We start from the raw sequence: 16,485 nt of genomic DNA, 5'->3' as shown, positions 1-16,485 counted from the left end.
GGTCATCTAAGTTACAGTTTGCGAGTTGTAGCCACTTTGTCATGTTCTGGCGCATGTCATGTATTGTTCTTTTTAAATCTGCATTCTTGGCTAGTTTTATTTCCCTAAAAAGTTTTCGATAGTGCTCCTCCGTTTTGCCAAAATGTTCAATAAGTCTTTGTTTTACTGTGTTGTAGTCTTTTCTTTGCTCCATAGTTAGTGTGTCGATGATGTTTAGTGGTTCACCTCTTAGGTTAGCTAGAAGTTGTTGAGCCATTTGTGCACTATTCATATTTGCTGTTTGACAGATGTATTCAAATTGAATTATGAAATTTTCCAATGTGTCTTCTTTTGGGTCAAAGTTCCTAAATTTGCTATGATACTGATGATGAGATGAAGTTTGACTTGCTGAATTGTCTTTATTTTCTTTTGCTAGCTTGGCCATTTTTTCTTCATGTTCTTTTAATTTTATTTCATGCTGGCGTTCTTTTTCTTTCTCTAAGTTTTCTTGTTCTTTCTCTCTCAGTCTTCTTTCATGTAGCCTTTCTTCCCGTTGCTTGTCTTTTTCTACTCTAATTCTATCTATTTCAATTTTAATGAATGCAGCTCTATCATCTTCTTTTAACTTTAGTTTATCCACTATCTCTATTAGTTTTTCATACTCAGCCATTTTCAAAGATTCAAATTAGTAATATAGTTAATTAATAGATATGTGTACACTAGGTAGTTGTAAATGAATATTGTACGATAAATAATTATTATTACTCAAATAGTAACTACAGGTAATAGTAGATATATATTTTGTGCGAAACAATTGAGGTTATGAGGTATCTTAAGTTATTCTTGGTACTTTGTCTAGTTCGTAATGTAATACTTTACTGATCAATTATGTGATCACATGTATTTTTAGTATCTCCCCTTGCAATGTAAAAGTTTATTGCAACAAATAATTCACAATTATGTGAGCCTTATTAGTCTGATAAATAGTGATCAATGTATCAATAGTATCAAAATAGTTGAATGTGTTTGAAGAGTATATACAATATAAATCTTGTCAATCTCAAATCAAAATATATCCCATAGTTTATCAAGTGTGTAGTGTAGTGTTGATAATAATAAAAAATAGGTTGAAATAAGAAGTAAAATAAATATATATATTAATAAGTAATTAGACAAACATAAATACACTATAGATACTAAACAGTCTGCTTTAAAGAGACATTACAAGATAGTAGAAATAGTAGACAAAAGAATTACAATGAGAAATAACTATGACGCAAAAGAAAATTCAACAAATGTAAACAAGACAATATCAATACAAGAGTTTAACAATATGATAGATACTTGACGAAATACAAACTTGACTAATACAGCTATACGATCAAGTATTTACTTTATCTAAAGAGTCCCTACCAATACCTGGATGCTTACTTGAAAAAAAATATAAATGCTCAGACTCAATAGATAATTAAATTTAGTCCCTAAAGTCAAATGTATATATAAATACAAATGTAAACAATGAAAAAAATTGTGGTGTAGTTCAAAGAGAACTAATCAATATTCATTAATACTAAAGGGTAATTAAAGTTACTTCCCTTAAATATTCACTTGATGCTTGACTTGTCCAGAAAGTTCCGGTGATGCCCCACATAAAATATGTCCACGGTACAGTTCATACGTAATCCACTTGCTAAATCCGCAGCACAACGGTACAGTTCATAAGTAATCCACTTGTTAAATCCACAGCACAATGGTACAGTTCATAAGTAATCCACTTGTTAAATCCACAGTACAATGTTACAGTTCATAAGTAATCCACTTGCTAAATCCACAGTACAATGTTACAGTTCATAAGTAATTCACTTGTTAAATCCACAGTACAATGTTAAATGGTACGGTACTCAAGTTCTTGAACAATAGTAATCCATTAAATACTTCATATAGTTGACAAGTAATCCAATAAATAATTCATGTGCTTGATAGGTAATCCACTGTTTCGTACAGTTGCTGAAACAAATATAAATAACTAAAAATGACCTTAGGTAGTGACGACAAGAGAGGTCTAAGAGTGAGAGCGCTCTCTTATCAAATGTGCTGTTAGACAGCGACAATAGGAGTACAGTGTGTCATTAGAATTATGACGAGCACTCGATGTAGATGATTCTTGAATATGTCAGCTACTTCGACTGACCATATATCAGCTGTCTTCAAACGATGACTTGAATGACTTGTAGTACTAGATTTTCACCCACACCGGTTGTAAGATCACGGTTGTCTAGTTTCACCCACACAGGTTGTAAGATCAGGGTTGTCTAGTTTCACCCACACAGGTTGTCTCAGCATATCATGTTTATGATGTTCGATCTCTTTTGCTTAGGATGTTAAAAAGTAACTTTGAACAATGCTGTGCTCCTAAAGCTATCTCAACTGGTGTAAAAAAAAGTACAACCACATAAATCAGGCTTCCAGATAAATGACACTTAGGACAGTAGTCAACTGGAAAAGTTGAAAATACAGCTCAGACAGGAACAGTTCAAATTGTTCATTTCATCACAGATAAAAAAAATAGCTCGCTAAAGGTAACTGTGTCATGGCAGGTCAACATGACATGTAGTAGTAGGTCTAGATACCAAGTGTGTAGTCAAAAAAATTTAATAAATTCTGGATTAGTTGTAATTCATGTAAAGTTCAATCTTGAAGTACAAGTTAAAATAGTAGGCACAGTTAACTTTCAATTTCAGCTCTGTTTTTTGTTAGTAGTGTTAGACTAGCTGAAGATAATAATAATGTCACTCTTGGATCACGTGAATCTCACTTGAAAAATTGTGTGCTGGTCTCAATAAATGTAGATCTAGGTCATCTCTATAATGTTGAATGTGTCGCTGAACGACCAAATGAGAAAAATAGTAGAGTCTATTAATCAGGTTTTAGCTTTCTTGCTCGTTGAGTGGCGTCATGTGTAAACAAATATTTTTTAGAGTTACATTTTCATGTGTTAACTAAATAGTTCACTTGCCAACTTCAAAAATATCCGTATAAATGTTACTGTAAGTAACTGTAGTATTAAAATACTTCTGACAGCAATAGAAAAAAATTCTTGATTTGTTCCTCTGGTGCTCATAAATCCTTTAAGTTAGCAGATCTGACACTTCTGACATCATAAATGTTTGCTGGTACTTCTGACACTATAAATGTCATTTTCTGACACTTCTGACACCAAAAAATGTCACCGGGTTTATTTTATATATTATGAATGTGGCTGTGGTTATCAATGTAGGCGTGGTGGTGACATTGGGTTCTTGTTACAAATCACAGAATAATGAAATGACGCTGGGTGTAGCAGACACAATAAGTTTAATATAACACCACATAGTGAATACACCATACAACTCGACCCAGGAATGGTCAGTATTAATCCAACAGTAATATACGAATATCACAACTTAGTACTTATTCTATAACCAACTACTTTAAACATCTAACTCTACTGCTTATATATTAAGTGACTCAATACAAGTGCTTGCTACAAGATCTCTATGTGGACTGACTTGCCTTTAACTCTCTGGTTCACCTAAGGTCAAAAGTGTTCACCTTAGTGCATGGATGCAAGATCGCCGGCTATAGCCGGCATGCCGGCAAAATCGAAGTTTAAAAAAAAGCTTGCCGGCAAACGCCAGTCCTACTGATTGCCGATTCAGTATCGGACTTTTTGTTTTTTTTTTGTTTTTTCACATTCACGTTTTGTACTTTCAAACTAAAACTTAATAAGTCGAATTCAAAGAAAGACAGGAAGTTACAATTCTTAAGCTACAGCGCATGCGCTATTTCCGAACTTTCGCTTTGTATCAAAAACGTAAACAAAAGTTAGAAACAAATCCGTATGGCCCCGGCCTGAGACGCCTAAGTTAGATCTAGCAAGTAGATCTATTTATCTAGATCTAATTCTAATAAATTTGATCTGCCGGCATAAAAATTGAAACCAGACCTAAAGGTTAGATCTAGTCTAGAGATCTAGATTCTAGATCTATTTCTACATTTTAAAATGATCTTAGAAGTTGAACGTATTTACCCGAAAATGCGAAATTACCGTACCGGATCATCGCCGTATTAATAATAATAGTAACGATAGTTATAAAACTTATATAATAATATAGATCTAGTCAATTCTAGTCTTGCCTTTTTTAAAATAAGTTTTTTATTTAGATCTAGTCTTAGAATCTAGATTTAATTATATCCAGGCCCAGGGACTAGACTTAGACCTAGTCAGGCTAGATCTAGATAATTGGAATAATTATCTAGAATCTTACAGTTACAATCTACCACTAGCCTGACTAGGTCTAGTCAAGTCTAGTCAACTCTAGTCCCTGGGCAGAAGCAGCATAGATCAAAAGTAGATCGTATCTATTAGTATTATTTTATAATCTATTATCAGATATAATATTCTACTAGTAAAGTCTAGATTCTAGATCTAAATCTAATTAAATCTAGATTCTAGATCTAATAATAAAAAAAACTTATTTAAAAAAGGCAAGACTCTAGTCTAGATTTAGATTTTAGATCTAGTAATCTAGTAGATGATTCTAGCTAGGGCTAGTAGGGGCAGGGCTCACTTCTATGATCTAGCATTACTAGATTAGTGTATATAGATCTAACTTCAAGATCTGAAACTAAATCTAGAGTATATAATTTGGATTTAGGTCTAGTCTATACCTAAATCTAGAGAAAATCTAATATCTAGTTAAATAGTAGCTCTAGTCTCTAGTGATACTCTATTCCTAGACAAGTTAAAGTCTAAACTTAGACTCAGAGAATATTGTATGTCTAGATCTGTAATACTTAATTAACTTAATACTTACTAGTTTCTTTATTAGACATAGATATAGATTATAGATAGATGTAAATTGATGGATCTACTTTGTTACTATTATCATAGAATTAAAATAACATCTTGACTAGATCTAGATATCTAGTATAAAAATCAGTCTAAGACTAAGTACTCTAAGCTACCATTAGTTAGAAGATCCAGTTAACTAGTTCTATATTTGGTAAGATCTACTGATTACTCTGTCAGCCAATAAATATTTAGATCTATTAGATCTTTTATTTGAAATAGAGTTAACTTTTAACATAGGTGCTACAAAGTTTGATTTATACTAATATAGTAGTAGTAGGTAGGCCTATCTATGTGCATATTATATATAAAAAAAAATGAAATGTTTAAACATACATGTAGATTATATTAATTTAAGTAAAAGCTTAGAATTTATAGTTTGTATTTAAAGACATATATATTTATATATATATACATATATAGCGGTAAATGTTTTATTTATGTCGAGAAGTATAAGAGGCATCATGCTTGCAGGTTTTTTGGGATTGCCGACCCCCCCTTGCAGGCAAAACGGGGTTCTGTTGCTTGCATCCATGCCTTAGTGCCACATGGGTTGTGAATAAGATTCACAATATGGAATTAACATACACAATACAGAATTAGGGTTTCTACTCTATGGCACCAACTTTGAGGTGGTGACAGTAAGCATATTGATAAGTGATGAATCATTTTGTATTCATTCGAATCGACCTTTCTTGACTTTTTTTTGTTCTAGTTGCAGTAATATAAGCCTACCTTTGGTACAACTAAAAGTAATGATTTGAATAGTTTTATGTATTGTGTATTAATTTCTAAACAAGTATGAATAGAATGTTTAGCTCATGTAGAGTTAATTTTTTTTAAATCACAATTATTAATGATATCAGACTTTTTTTTTTAGCATTGGTTATATCTTTGTTAAATGATTGGCTGAGTGAGATGAACTTTTTGGCCACTTAAGAAGGGTATTCCATTTTAAATCCCAATTTAGACCAGGACTTTTTAATTGGGATTTAATACCAGCATGGAAACCTTCTCCTAGATGCCCACTCACACACACACACACAAAGCAACGTTCACAATAGAGATAGGATCAGGGCATACTGTGCATAGAAAAGCAATTTAATATATAAATTAGAAGTATAAGCCTAAAATAATTTTTAAAATGACACCAGGTAAAAAAAGAATATGCATGTTACTTATTTGGTAGTACTGATTGAATTGTTTTAAAAATACATTTTCAATTACTGTTACAAGCTACATTAAAATATATTACTTTTGATAATTCTTTTGTTCTTTAACTGGTAATGCCCTCATTAATTTAATATCAATTTATTTCAGTCCGAGCAATAAATCTGCATATATTCTATACAATGAGCCTTGCAAAACTTGCCATGGATTTTCCAGGACTCTTGCAATTGACTTTGGACATCCCTTAGAACAAAATTCACCTACATTAGTCGCATTCTTTGATTTGATGGAAAATGTAAGCATTTAATAAATGTTAAAACCATAATTATTTTTAATGTTACACATTTTGTTTTCTAATATGTTCAATTAGCAAGAAGTTCAACATTGATTTGATAAACCATGTGCTGCAATTTCTTTCCATGAAAATTCCAAATATAACATCATCATTAACATCAAAGCTCTTAATAGTGAGGGCTAGAGATTCTTCAATCCACCATTTTTTAAATGTGGATTAATTCCTGGCTAGTGTAAATATGCAACTATATAATATAGAGCAACTGTTTCTCTGATCTGTTGAAGAAATAAATATGAGAACAGTGGGGACACTTTGAATCAAGGTTTGTCCTGAACCCTGCCAAAAAAACTATGAACTATAAAAGTATAATCACAGGCATGGAAAAACTATTTCTTAGGTTCCCCATTTGCCTTCAAACTTAGCGACTATCTGGGCATTTATCCCATTTTTCAAACAACCTTTCATCTTACAAAAAAAAAAAAAAGAAACCTAGAAACTGACAAATTTATTGTAAATAAAAACACAGTTATAGTCTTATATGTTCATTTTTTAAAAATGTAGGCTGTTCAGTGTCTTACTTTTTTTTATCACTATATGAAGTCAAATAATAAATGTTAAAACAGGTAAACATAGTACTCTGTCATCAAACTCGAACACAATACATTGTATTATAATTAAATCTAAAATATCTAAAATCTTGCTTAAAAACAACACAAAAATGGTCTATTAACTGTACAGAGTTAAATGATATTATCTCACAAGGCTTGAAAATGTGCATGTTCATAGTTTAGCCAAATATCAATCTTATCTTATCTTATATAATACAGACGTTACTTCAAAAAAGAAGATGATTACGTCCTAAGCGTCATGCATTCAGTCATGCATATTAACCAATGACTTAAATTCAGCCAAGTCACTGGTTTTCCTGGCTAGCTCAGGCAACCCATTCCATGCTCTAATAGCACTAGGGAAGAAGGAGTATTTGTACAAATTTATCCAATCAGATAGGCTATCATAAAAGTTAAATGATATATATATATATATTCATAGAATTTAATGATGATAACAACATATATATATGGAAAGCTTTTAACTCTGTAGGAATAAAATAGATTTACATTAAATGTATTCTCTCCATGTTATTTAAATGCTTTTGATGCTTTTTAAAAACCTTATATTTATACATGTGATGCAATGTTTTACTTAGGGTGTGTTGGATATTCTTCTGTCAGAAGTGAAGAGTGATGGAACATCTGTTATAAGAGCTATAGAGCAAGATTTTACTGGAGACGCCAGTTTTCTGAAAGTATTGGGTAAGTTTACACAAACTAAGTTGTTATCTTGCTTAATCACTCAAGAGTGGATTTTTAGATATAATTAATTAAATGGTTATTGTTTTTTTTTTTTTTTTTTTGCAAACCTTTTCAATGATGAAAAGTTTGTATTGAGATTTATGGAAAGATTACCTTGAAATGGTAGCACACATGGCTAGTGAACACAAAGTTTTGATAGTTAATTGACTGAGATTTTTAACTAAGATTAGAGGCTATCTCTGAGTGTGCTCACATCTAATAGATATATTGCATTTGTAAATGTTTGTTTGTTGTTGCTACCCAAGATCCTTGAAAAAATTACATTACTCAAATTTATTGCCTTCACAAGATCAGCTTTATAGTATCTGTCTAAAGAAAATCTACTCTATAGAGGTATATAGAGCTAGTTATGTCTCTACCCTATGTATGAATGTTTTTGTGTAGTCAGAACTTTCTCAATCTGGTGCATTGCCTGAGTGGATTATAATTTAAATCTCACCTACTAATCAAACCAGATTTGATGCTCTAAAATATTCTTCTCTTCAGCCCTACAATATGTCTCTCATCCACCCCTCTACCCATTGATATATAAAGTTTATCTGATTTATAAACTTATGTGTTTTCTTTATATTTCTTTTGTACAGTTGTCAGTGGTCTTTGTAAAGATAACTGCCCCAATGGTCACAATGTAAGTTGTTTATTAATCAACAATATAAAAGTTACCTGAGGATGTGGTTTGTCTTTTGAGAATTGGTTAGAACTCTTTGATATTTGCCAAGAATTAAATGGTCACAACTTTATTCTATAATAATTTGTTTTTAGTACTGGTACAATATAAAAAAAAAAATTTTCTTTTCACAAACACCTTTATTAGAGAAAATAGTTAGTTTCTCTTACTCTTTAAAATTGTAGAAGTGATTGGGATCTGAACTTGATGATAGTACAAATGATAAACATATGTTAATTACAATATTTGTTTTTCCATTTCTAAAGTTGCTTTTCATTAGTTCATGTTTATTTATTGTTTAATCCTGTTTTGACAGCTCAATATTATTCACAATGCATTCAATATAGTACAAGACCTATAAAAACAAGACACATTTTTATTTCAGCCATATGGTGTAAACCAAGTAGGACCTACTGCCAAATTTATAAGCACTACACCAACTGGCAGTGACCAGATTTGTATAGGTTAGTGATATTTACAATAAGAAAATTTTCAATAAGTTTATAATTGTCTAGCATATTTCATACCAGTACTTAAGCATTTTCTACTCTCTTATTGTGCACTTTCTAGTATGCAATCCTTTTTCTTTTTCAACATTACCCAGCAGATTTTTAAAAATGTTTCTAGTAATCTTTATATTAATATATTGAAGCTATCAATTTTATAAGCATATTTGTTTACAGCTTCTCAACTAACTCAGTCGGCATATTTTGCCTTGCAACTTCCATTCATGTTATTTGGTCTTGGCCAAACACCAAACTTTGTTGATGAGCTGAACATTGGCATTCCATCGTCTGGCATTGTAAGTAGATCTTCAACATTTGAATATTCTACTGGTGGTTTTATTGTTTATATTTAATGAAGAAAAAAAAACATTTACAAACATTCTGGGTCTTGAGAATATTTTTTTTCATGACCACACTACCATCTACTCTCCAAAACTAACCCTCTCATAGTTTCCTAAGAGCTTTTCAGTAAAAGTTTTTTTGTTTGAACTCTACAGGCACCTAAAAGTCATTCTTGGTCAACAATAATTCCAAATTCTCAGGTTATTGTTATTCCTTATCCCATTGATAATCCTGAAAGGTCAGTGAAACAAAAGTTGATCAAACTCCGCTTTGTATATTTTGTCTTATAATTAGAAAAGCTTGTTGATTTTTTAATGATTTAGGCAGTTACAATTATTGTCATACCGTTACTCACATTAATCCACTGTTTCCCAATGTGGATGTTTTTGCTGGCCTTATAGAACAACAATGCCTATAATTTCTAAATTAAAATCTCAGTTTTCGCGTAGATTTAAAAACGAGACATAAGGAATGATATGGATGACTTTAAAAAATCATTTCATTTAAATTGTACCATACTACTTTCATTTAGTTTTTTTATTTTGAAATAAAATGGAATTAGAGGACTATACTTAGTTTAACCAATTCATGTATTAATGCTCTATAAAGGGTACCCCTAATGCAGTGGGAAATCAGACTGCTTCAAATACTTTTTTTTATTAAAGAACAAATTTTTCCAGTTTCATACAGAAAATAAATGAAACAATACTTTGCATAATTTTTCACTATTTTGGCTTGATACTGAACTTTTTTTTTTCCTTAATAAAGAATAGCCTTAGTCCTTAGTTCTGCTTTGTAAACTAGCATTAAATCTAATTGTAGATTAGGCTATGTTGCATTCTAAAGTTACTAAAACTATATTTTTAGGTCATTTTATATTTTAAGCGTTTTTTTTAAATTCATTTTTCAATAAAGAAAATTCACAAAATATATTGGATTTTTAAAGTATTCTCCATTTTCTTTTAATCTTTTGTTTGTTGGTTGGTTTTTGTCTATTTTTTTTAAATTTATATTTGACTTGTTTATTTGTTCTGGCAGCTGGAGACATGAGCTGTATGTTACACCAAGTCGACTTGTTCTCTTGACTGGAGCATCTTTACTGGGTACCTGTGCATTTATAGCAGTTATTGTTGGTTTACTACACTGGCGAGAGAGGGTGCGTACTAAAAAAACATAAAATATATCCTGCTTCATACCTTAAATATTATAACTTGCATATATGGTAATTTTTTTATAAAGATACACAAAAGATTTATGATATGCTGAGTATTATTGTTTTATTTTTAGAAGAAAAAAAGCTTGAGATAAAATATATCTTTAAGCTTCTTACTGTAATATTCCTCTTCAATAAGAAATATTTTAATTGTACACTTTCACACTATTAAACTCTAGTCTAATGCTTAAAATATTACATTTTTAAAAATAACTTATGCAGTAGGCTAATTCGAATTCACTTTTTAAAATTAAAATTATATATGAAGAAAATTAGTTGTCTTTTTTTCCCTTTCTTGTAGATTCAATAAAAATATTATGCTTTTATTTTTTTAATATTATGATAATCAGAAACACAAAAAACAAATACTTTCAATCAAGCTAGTTATTCTTTTTGGTGATGGCTGAGTGGCTCGAATCCCTGTAAAGACTGAGATTTTGAATTTTGGGATATTTAGGGCACCCTTGAGTCCACCCAACTTAATGGGTACCTGATATGAGTTGGGGAAAAGTAAAGGCAGTTAGTCATTTTGCTGGACACATGACACCCTCATTAACCACGGGGCACAGAAACAGATGACCTTTACATTATCTGCCCTATAGTAGACTTTATTTCTACTTTAATCTATTACATTTAGATTAAATGCATTTGTTTTAACTATTTAGCTTTCTTTATTTTAATGCCAAGTAATTGTGATTTATTTTCTGGACAGATTGAAGACAAAAGAGAAAAGCTACAAGAATCTCAAAGGTTTCATTTTGATGCCATGTGAACTGTTTGTTACATATTTGCTGTTTTTATTGTGAAAAAATGTGATAACCTGAATTCCTAAATGTTCCTAAATATATATATATATATATAATATAAAATTGTTTTCTTTTTTAAATTTTATTTTAAAACTTTGTTTGTATTGTAAACTAACATGATGTCAAGTGACATTGCAGCTGGACCTATTTGCATTACATGAAACACTTTTTTACTTCCATGTTTAATCAAGTTTAATTATGTTCATTCCTAAATTTATTTATGACTAAATTTTTGCAACACCTTCAGCTAAAAATAGTACTATTAATAGACATTGATTATACAATTATTTTTTGAGGTACCTTCTTTTCAAGAAACTGGGTTATGGAAGCTTTTGTTTTTTTGTTTTTTTTTCAAAATAATTGAATAATTATATGAACATTCTAAGGATTTTGTAACATTCAATATGGATAGCTATTGTGAAACTTGCTGCTTTTATATTAAAATTTAAAAGTAATCGATTTACATTGTATATGAACTACCTTATTCCATTATTGAGTAGTTGCATGTATATTTGTAATTGCAAAATTAAAATATGCATTTCAATAATGTTTTTTGCATAATTATATTTGAATGTGCCTGTTTGATGATCTTTGCTATATCAGTCCCAGAAGTTTAGCATCAATAACTGTGTTTTAAACTCTGTATATTAAATAAGAAATAAAACTTTTCTAAATAGATCAATGTTAGGTTAATATTAATATTTTATTTATATGTTTAGAATATACATTACTAATATTCAAACTGCCTTTAAAAAAAAGTGATTCCACTGCGTAATGCCTCCATTGGATTCATGTTATTTAAATCTGCTTTGTGAAATGTATTTACTTAACAGCATTACAGAATGGAATGGAAATATTTGTGTTCTTTCTTTATAACTGTTTGCCCTCCGTGTTACAGTCACCAATAATACAGTAAAGCAGGGGTTAGCAAATTACAGCCCGCAGGCCAGCGGACACTCACAGAAATCAGGTGTGCCCACAGAATATACATATAAAAGATGCAAATATATATCATCATCATATATATATATATGCGCCCCCCCCCTCCCCGGCCCCCATTAAAAAAATTAATGCAGCCTTCGATTGCAAAAGGTTGCCCCCCTGCAGTAAAGCATTGATAAATGCTAACGAAATTGTAACAAAATTTGCTTTTTAATAATGAAATTTTTTTTGTTTTGCTTCTTTTGAGGAAATCATTACTATAAATGTTCTGCAATAATAAAAATAGGCTATACATACATGTCCATTATTTATTTTCTTGTAATGTAAAAAAGAAACAATTACTTATAAATAATACTTTTTCTTTTCTTATTTGACTTAATTATACTTTTTTTTTTTGTAGTCGTATTTTGGTGCAATAAATAACTAAATCAACAAATCATTGGAGTGATTTATTTCTTACTTTAGTAGCAGAATTATTATTTTTGTGTTCAGATTAAAATTAGTTTATATTTCTGCTATATAAAATATAGCTTTTTATATAGCGCTTCTTTCATGCTTATAGCATGCTCAGAGCGCTATGTTCCAATCTCATTTGTGAGACCAGTGAGGGTATCTGGTAGGTTTCCCGTGCTGCCTTTAGGCGCTCAGTAAACACCACTCTGCTCGAGTCGGGTATCGAACCTCCGGCCCCCTTCATAGGTAGCCAAGCGTACTTAGCCTAACCACGCTTCATCACGGTATTTAATACCGAATGCAGTCTGATTCATATTTATTTTTCTTGACATAATCGATGGCTAGGAGAAAGGGGTTAAGATACACCAGATGCGGCCTTAGCAGTGCCCTGGGCCATTGTCATATTCAAGGCCACGAATATTTGTGCGGTGGGCTGACGGTGACAAAAATTCTTTATCTCGGGGCCCCATATGGCGCGGTTTCCCCCACTTGTGACCCCCTAAGGCCGCCTCTCGATACACTCGCCTTGATTTTGCACTCCGTTATTCCTTCTCTTAGAACAGCCTAATCTCATTCATATTCACTGCACATCAATATTTTCATCCTCAATGTTGCATTTCGTTAAGTTGCTTGCTAAAGAATAGTATAAATTTACAAAAGTTGTTGCGAAGGCTACTATGACAATTCACTGGCGCTACAGGGGGGCGGTAGGGACGATCGCCTCCCTCCTTCGACCCCCACCCCGAAGGTGGGGGGGACGAATTTTAGTTAAGAAATCACACAATTTGTATACGAATTTATTAGATAATATATACTAATTATTTATATTTCAACCTATTTTTAGATTATTCCAACCCCCCCCCCCCCAATATGTTGGCCGATTTGGTGGGATGGGGAGGTGGCGATGGCATCACTCCCGCCCCCCTCCCCTAAACTTTCGAGTGGGGGTGGTGGTCCAATTTATTTCTAGAAATCACAGCTTGTCAACAAAATCAATTAAATATCTATATAATTAAAACTTGTTATTGATATTTTAACCAATCTTAATATTATGTCGTTTCCCTTTAGCCGATTGGGTGGGGTGGGGTGGGGCGAATACATCTACTGCCCTTCCCACCTAAACCCTTTGAGTACATATTGATGTTTTAACCCATTAGTAGGCCTATATTATGCCGCACACAGATCTCAAATTTTATCATTAGTAAATATCGGACAAACCCTTACTGCCTTACTTTTTTTCTGTTTTGTATTTTAGTAAAGAAATTACAAAATTAAAAAAAATGACACTAATATAATTTATAAATGCTATAAATTAAATTCTTACATGGAGTCGCCCCACCCCCTTTTCTTTAATGCCAAAAATGCAATCATTAGCAGAAATTATAAAAAGGAGCGAGGATTAACATTTTCACTCTACCGCCCTCTCCCTTTTCCAGACGAAAACTTGACGTTTTTAAACAGAATAGTCAAATATGGCGACAGAGATTAAGTAATTGCACACGATATTTTAAGAAAGACATTGTTTTTGGAAATTTTTCATTATAAGAGTAACAATTGAGATGAGTTCTGAACATAAATATTATTCTGCTGGTCACATTTTTCCAACCATTACTCATATTGATATTTTTCAGGGCCACGAATATTTGTGCGAATTTTTAAGTAATCCTGTCTGCATTCTTTGTATGTTGCTTTTACAGTCATTCTTCTGATCGAAAGTCCTCGGTGTCGATTGATGAAGATTATCTGTCCTTGTCGTTTGACATAATTTATTACTGCGTGCATGGCTGCTGTTGTTTATGTGGTGTTTGTTTTTGAAATACTTGTTATTGCTAGAAGATGTCATTATTGATGTCTCTGGATATTCTAGTTCTTCGTGATGCCTTTGTCCGACTGTGAAGGTTGTCGCTATCGTTGAGTGTAGTGCATTGTAGACCTCTAACTTCGCTATAAGGTAGGCTTTGTTTATCTTTTATAGGGGAGCTAGCAGAGATGGACCCTTGTACCATGCCGTTTCCATGACCTGTTGGGACAGTATTGTGGCCGTCGTCTGGCGTTGGGCAGCTTGAGCTAGCGGCTCACCTGCTCACCTCCCTTATGTCTCCATGACACGTTGACTACACGCGTGGTGCGATTAGTTTGAACATTTAATTTGTGTAATTAAAATTGTAATAAGGATATAGGCCCTATACATTCAGAAGCCTACTGTTATAGTTGCATTTATTGTAATACTGTTTGTTCTGTGCCATAGCCTTACGTACTCATCCATCCATCCCAGTGGCGCTACAGCCCATGGAGGGCTCTGGCCTGCATTAACACATCCTTCCATTCAGATCTCTCCTGGGCCTTTCGTCTCCACGCCCTAACCCCAAGCTGCTTCAGATCTGCTTCCACGTCATCTATCCATCGCATTCGGGGTCTGCCTTTGAGTCGCCTGCCTTTTGGTTTTTGCCTTACGTACTCATACCTCTTATTAAATATTTTAAAATATTAGTTTCATCCAGTCGCTATTTCTATATTTAAATTAATGTTCAAGCGAAAAGTTGACAAGATCAGTCAGTGACCATGGCTTAAACGAGCAAGATCTCTGAACATAAATTAAAACAACTGACCATCCTCACAAAAAAAAAGGCCTACTGAACTCGTTTTAAATGATCAAACTTAATTATTTTTTCTTAATGGATTATAACTAACTGAAAACTAACCAGATGTGCATCTGAAATTCAAGGGGCGAAAGGAGAGTGGTGGTGTGCGTGTGAAAGGGGATGTATTGGAGGATGAAAAAAAAATGTTTTTGCGGGAGTCATAATTCTGGATATTCCCATGAATAATAATAACCCCACCATCCCCCTAGTCTCCTGATTTAGTTATTGAATTAGCATAAGAACAGTCACCACTAAGCAATGCAAAACTTAGCCTATGTATAATGACAACGAAGTATGTATGTAGTGCTTTGATACACATTTTGACGCTCTTACGCTTTGGCGCCAGGGGAGGCTGCCCCACCCACCATTCCTTTGGTACGTCACCATTCAAGGGCCAGATAATTGCGTGGTGTGTGTATAATATAGCAATATAGCCTCACCACTGGAAGATGGAACTTAGTTGTGTTGGGAAGCGTTATAATGATGGCCGTTCCACTGAAGAAAGCATGGGGAAGGGCGTTTCATTGAAGGTTGAACAAATAAATGGGTGGCGACGGAAGGCCTACTAACTTTTTTTTCAGACACCAATGGTAGGCCTGATGATAAAAAAAAAAAGATTAAAATAAAAAAAAAACCTGTTTAATCAACTGTTATAAAGTTTTTAATTTTTGTTAAATGTTGACTACTAAATTAAAAAAAAAAATAAATTATGTAGCACTTGATCTTTAGACTGACTTAAAATGTCTTAGATTATTTTTAAAAAATCGTCCAGGACGGCTCCCTGGTCGTATGGTAAGCGCTCCAGACTATCGACACGGTAGTCCTGAGTTCGAATCCAACCCGCCGGTGGCACCGCCATCTATTTTGCGCTGTCTAAAAACTCTTATATGATATTTATTGATGAGAGAGCACACGAATGCGGTCCATAGTATAATATTAGATCTTCAGAATAAAGAAATGCTGGTACGCTACAATCTTTACTTGAACACTAATTTCATAAGAAGTGCTCCAGAAAAGTTGGTACATAAAGTGTGATTGAACATCAGTTAGATTACATCTACATCTAGTCTTAGATCTATAGGGCCTATAGTAGAAACTCTTCTCACGTCGGTGACCACGCGACAGTGATTTCCGGTTAAACATTTGAGCCCACGGCGACGCTTGTTGCGAAGGAAAAGCGGAAATGTAATTACGCCTATATGAAAT

General features: G+C 32.7%; 1 protein-coding gene across 4 annotated transcripts in view; it reads left to right on the top strand.

The window, feature by feature from the left end:
• Nucleotides 1–12,623, top strand: part of LOC106061236 (T-cell immunomodulatory protein-like) — a 42,484-nt gene extending 29,861 nt beyond the window's left edge. For all 4 annotated transcript variants that reach the window (XM_056035160.1, XM_056035162.1, XM_056035161.1 and 1 more), the window contains exons 11-18: nucleotides 6,191–6,335; nucleotides 7,543–7,648; nucleotides 8,293–8,336; nucleotides 8,761–8,839; nucleotides 9,059–9,177; nucleotides 9,379–9,461; nucleotides 10,262–10,379; nucleotides 11,149–12,623. In XM_056035160.1, the coding sequence (XP_055891135.1) occupies nucleotides 6,191–6,335; nucleotides 7,543–7,648; nucleotides 8,293–8,336; nucleotides 8,761–8,839; nucleotides 9,059–9,177; nucleotides 9,379–9,461; nucleotides 10,262–10,379; nucleotides 11,149–11,208 (754 nt within the window). In that variant the 3' untranslated portion in view covers nucleotides 11,209–12,623. The remainder of the gene's footprint in view (nucleotides 1–6,190; nucleotides 6,336–7,542; nucleotides 7,649–8,292; nucleotides 8,337–8,760; nucleotides 8,840–9,058; nucleotides 9,178–9,378; nucleotides 9,462–10,261; nucleotides 10,380–11,148) is intronic.
• Nucleotides 12,624–16,485: the final 3,862 nt, after the last annotated feature.

The sequence above is a fragment of the Biomphalaria glabrata genome, chromosome 7 (assembly GCF_947242115.1).
Source record: "Biomphalaria glabrata chromosome 7, xgBioGlab47.1, whole genome shotgun sequence".
In the NCBI taxonomy this organism is placed as follows: Eukaryota; Metazoa; Mollusca; class Gastropoda; family Planorbidae; genus Biomphalaria; species Biomphalaria glabrata.
Note: the sequence above shows the minus strand (reverse complement) of the source record. Positions and strands in the feature narration are given on the sequence as shown.